The 4,229-nt window shown below is 50.6% G+C and overlaps 2 protein-coding genes across 4 annotated transcripts in view; both read right to left on the reverse strand.

The window, feature by feature from the left end:
* Nucleotides 1–2,417: 2,417 nt before the first annotated feature.
* Nucleotides 2,418–3,565, reverse strand: Tomm6 (translocase of outer mitochondrial membrane 6 homolog (yeast)). Of its 2 annotated transcripts, none has more exons than XM_013019282.1 (3): nucleotides 3,372–3,565; nucleotides 2,860–2,960; nucleotides 2,418–2,663 (listed from the first exon to the last, which is right to left on the reverse strand). In XM_013019282.1, exons 1-2 carry the CDS (start codon nucleotides 3,497–3,499, stop codon nucleotides 2,864–2,866), a joined length of 225 nt encoding a protein of 74 aa, XP_012874736.1. In that variant the 5' UTR covers nucleotides 3,500–3,565; the 3' UTR covers nucleotides 2,418–2,663; nucleotides 2,860–2,863. The 2 variants fall into 2 exon arrangements, with proteins under 2 accessions (XP_012874736.1, XP_012874734.1); XM_013019280.1 differs by having other exon boundaries at nucleotides 2,856–2,960; nucleotides 3,372–3,560.
* Nucleotides 3,566–3,658: 93 nt separating this feature from the next.
* Nucleotides 3,659–4,229, reverse strand: part of Prickle4 (prickle homolog 4 (Drosophila)) — a 6,956-nt gene continuing 6,385 nt past the window's right edge. For both annotated transcript variants that reach the window (XM_013019279.1, XM_013019278.1), the window contains exons 8-9: nucleotides 3,842–4,158; nucleotides 3,659–3,756 (exon numbers count right to left, since the gene is read on the reverse strand). In XM_013019279.1, coding sequence (XP_012874733.1) covers nucleotides 3,884–4,158 — 275 coding nt within the window. In that variant the 3' untranslated portion in view covers nucleotides 3,659–3,756; nucleotides 3,842–3,883. The remainder of the gene's footprint in view (nucleotides 3,757–3,841; nucleotides 4,159–4,229) is intronic.

A 4,229-nucleotide genomic window follows, 5' to 3' on the forward strand; every position in this document is an offset into this window, starting at 1 on the left:
CTTTTTGCTTATGTGGTACTGAGGAATCGAACCCAGGGCCTCATGCATGCAAGGCAAGCACTCTACCACTGAGCCACCTTCCCAGCCCCATCACTCAGGTTTTGCATTAGCACTCTACCACTTGAGCCACACCACCTCTAGCAGTGTAGGTAAGAGTCTCAGATTTGTCTGCCCAGGCTGGCTCTGAACCTCAGCCCTCAGATCTCAGCCTAAAGCCTAAACACACCTTTGGAAATAGGACTGCATTTATATCTTACATTTAGGATGTTCTCTTAACTAGGACTAGACTTAATCACTGTGTACTTGTTCAACCTACACATGTTCTAAAGATACCAGAGCAGCTGTAGCAATGATACAAGCAGTCGTTTTTTCAGACATATTTTCTATGCTTAGGCCATCTACCTGCTAGGAATGTGGCTCAGTGGCAGTGCTCATCTAGCATGCTTGAGGCCATAGTTTCCATACTAGCATTGTAAAGAATAAGATCCAATTAAAAGATTTCGGGAGCGCTATTTACTAATTAGTGCTGAAAAATGACAAGATCTAAAGTTCACTTCCCTTGGGGAATATGCTGTTGGCAGTGACAGAAGCCAGCCCTGTCATTCTAATGACTGTCCCTCAGACTTCTGGGAATTATAGAGTTGGTAGCTTTGTTTACTAAATTCTTTTTTTTTGGGGGGTCCGGTCGTGGGGCCTGAACTCTGGGCCTGGGTGCTGTCCCTCAGCTCTTCAGCTCAAGGCAAGTGCTCTACCACTGAGCCACCTTCCCAGCCCCTTTACTAAATTCTTATTTGAATAGTGAACACCACTGCAACCAATCAACTAAAAGCTAATCAATGAAAAAAGCCGAGCGCTGGTGGCTCATGCCTATAATCCTAGCTACTCAGGAGGCTGAGATCTGAGGATCGTGGTTTCAAAGCCAGCCCAGGCAGGAAACTCCGTGATACTCTTATCTCCAATAGACTACCAGACGCTGTCAAGTGGTAGAGCGCTGGCCTTGAGCTGAAGAGCTGAGGGACAGCACTCAGGCCCACAGTTCAAGCCCTACAACCAACCCCACCACCACCACCGCCCCAAGCCAATCAACTGTAAACACAATTATTTGACGCTAAACATTAAATTCTGAATTGTGCTTTTGGAAGCTGCAAAAATTTTGCTGGATTCTCAAATATGAGCACAGCAGGTAATAAACTTTAAGGATCGAAGACTGTATTCTTATAAAGAACAGAAAGAAGGTGCTGGTAATTTTTTTTATCTTAGCAGGTCTTGATCTAGGTCTGATGGGGTTTTGCATCTATGCTATGGCTTAAATTTTTCCTCCTAGTCACCCCTGTGAGGGATGAGGTTTCAAACCTAAAGCTTTGCTTGCACGTTCATGACTCTCCCTCACCTTAATAATCAGTAATACATATACTTCTCAGAGCATCTGTGATCCCAGTATAGACTCTAAAGGGTCTTGTTTTCATATCAAACCTGCCCCCAAGGCTCAATTTACACATGCTTACAATGTGTTCCTACCAGATAGGATATAGCTGATGAATGTTCACAAGAGGCTAGGAACTCTTTGTTTGTTTCAATGTAGAAAAAAAAAAGTCCTCAAACAGCTTTTTCTTTTTTGTGCTGGGGATCAAACCCAGGTCCTCATGCATGCAAAAGCACATGTTCTACCACTGAACTATACCTCCAGCCCTCAAACAGCTTTAGTAAAGATTATGCCAGAAAGATCATGGTAGGCATCTCTAACTCTAGTAGTGACACCCTTCTCCTGTTTCCCTTAATCTTATGCCAGGCCCACAGGAGACTTGACATATATTTCTAAAAATGTCCAGGAGAGTAAATCCACTAGGAAAAACTTTCCATTAAGGACCTGTCTCCAGCTCCACCTCTCTATGGCTACATAGTCTTTCCATGCCAGTTCTGTACATTTTCCATTTCCAAAGAACCCCTGACAGTGACACTAGCATAAATTTTAGGATGGATGCCCATCAAGTTCCCTGTGAAGGAAGCAAGCAGCTGCTCAGCAGTGTCATTGTGCCCACTGCCAAGGCTTGCTACCCCTTGCCTCCACCTAATGTATCTGCCCTTGTTCTACCACCAAACCTCATTCTGTTCCAACAATGCCTCCCAGGTGCCTGGAAAACCCACCTGGTGCACTAAAATGCTATGCAACACCAAATGGCTCAACAATGGAAATTCCTAAGAATAAGCTTCTTGTAATGTGAGCGTCAATATGTAGTGGGTGGTTGCAGTTTCTATTTCTTTTACAATGAGGCAAACCACCCCTTACATTCCATGTCTGGGGCTTGTTCCTGTCAAGTGTGAAATATAAATCATGTTTTTATGATTTTTGTAAATCTCGACTTTTTACACCTTGTTTTTGTAAGCAGAAGTTTCTTATTAAAAGAATAAAAGAGCTGTCTCTGTGTACAGTCTTTATTTCAAATACTTGTTATAACGCCAATCTTAATCCTTTAGGACATGAACAAACATCACCTCCCTGCAGAAACATCACAACTATGTACAGAACTTTTACAGAACCAAGGCAACACTTCAGTGTTAGAAAAGGAAGGAGAAACTTCAGCTGCCATCAAGCATTATCTTGTGGTGGTCATAAACTATACTCGTTTTGGAAAGTTTGGGTAGAGCACAGGAATTCCGATTGTCTGCAATCAAATAACAGGTGGCATTAGAAAGGGAAAATAACATTAGAAAAATAGACATGGAAACACATTTAAACCCTTGCACATCTAGAATTGCACACTGTCTCTTGCATTTTGTGAATCGCTGATACAAATCACTTGCTGCTTCTCTCAGTCTCTATAACTCCCAACGTAGAGAGGTGGTTAAATGCTTACCTACTTGGTTATACTCCTGGCTGAGGTGCCATTAGATCAATGTCACTCAAATTCCTGGCCAGCCAAACTCCCGCAGCAAATAGTCCCAAATTGAGGATCAAGTTCCTGGATAGAGAACGAACGTATTTCGTTAAACCTGCGCTCACGTGTATCCCCACCTCTAGTCACCGAGGCGCTGATAAATGACTACGTGGACCGCTGTTCAACACCCACGGGGGAATGCGGAGTTGGCTTCTGGGTCTAAGGAGAGCAGGACCAACGGCAAAGGCCAGTTATGCACTCGCCTGGGGCCGGGAGGCCTGTTTGTATGTTCGTGCCTCCTTTTCCCGGTCCCCCGGTGAAAGCGACATTCTACAAAGATGGCCACGTGACAGGTCCCAGTCAAGGGCCTCGGCCAAGAACACTGAGAGCCACGAAGGGGGCCGCGGCGTTGGAAGGTCCAAATCCCCGCGGACGCGGGCCGGGCAAACGCCAGCGGTGCCCCCGGGCCGCAGGGCCCGACCCGGGCTCGGTTACCTCCGAAAGTCATTCCTATCGGTGGCAAAGCGGTAGACGCCCCGGAGCCAGTCTCCCACGTTGTCTGGGATCTCGGGGGCTTCATTTGCCGGGCCGGCTGCGCTCACCGCCACCCCGCTGGAAGCCATAACCGGACTCGCAGCCTCCGCACAAGCCCCGGCCGTCTAGCGCCGGCGATCGCGCAACTTCCGGTCCGGCACTTCCGGCGTCCGGCTAGGGGGCGGGAGGGAGGGAGGGTGCTGCGTCGCTCGGCTCCGGTTCCGCGGCATTCCACCGTTACCGGTGCTGAGTACTTGGTTCGGTCGTTCCGGAGCCACGTACTGGGGGTGTGGCTGCCCCAGTCGGTGGGGTAGGGGTTCGCTCTGCTGGGAAGCTCAGCTTTGGGGAGCAGGGCCCCCCAAGACAGTCCCCGTGAAGTGACAGGACGCGCGGTGCGGGGGGACACCGGGAGCGTCCCTCACCGAGGAGCAAAGCCTCGCTCTCCGGCGCGCACTGCCGCCCCGGGGCCGCCGCTAGCACACGGTGCAGCGCTTCCGGAAGGGGTCGCCGTCCTCCGCCCGCAGGCGGCCCGGGGCCGGCCCCGCTCCGGGCAGGCGCTGGCCCAAGAAAAAGCCTTCGGGTTCCGAGTCGGAGGAGGAGGAGGAGCAGGTGGGGCAGGGGGCGTCCTCCGCGGGCTCTTGCTCCCGCACACCCCGCGTGTCCCGGCGGCGGCTGGCGGGAAGAGCCGCTCGGGAGACCGTGGCGTCCTCCGACGAGGCTCGGCCGTGTGTTCCAGTTCCATCGGGTCCTGGCCGGGTCAGAGACGCTCACCTCAGCGCCCCGCGCCAGCCTGGCCGCGCGAGCGGCTGACGGCAGCCA

Source organism: Dipodomys ordii, unplaced genomic scaffold (genome assembly GCF_000151885.1).
Source record: "Dipodomys ordii isolate 6190 unplaced genomic scaffold, Dord_2.0 Scaffold44, whole genome shotgun sequence".
In the NCBI taxonomy this organism is placed as follows: Eukaryota; Metazoa; Chordata; class Mammalia; order Rodentia; family Heteromyidae; genus Dipodomys; species Dipodomys ordii.

Coding starts and splice junctions, on each gene's coding strand:
- Tomm6 (XM_013019282.1), bottom strand. CDS start 3,499: ATGGCTTCCAGCGGGGTGGCGGTGAGCGCAGCCGGCCCGGCAAATGAA. Junction 2,961..3,371: donor GATAGGAATGACTTTCGGAG/GTAACCGAGCCC, acceptor TTCTCTATCCAG/GAACTTGATCCTCAATTTGG.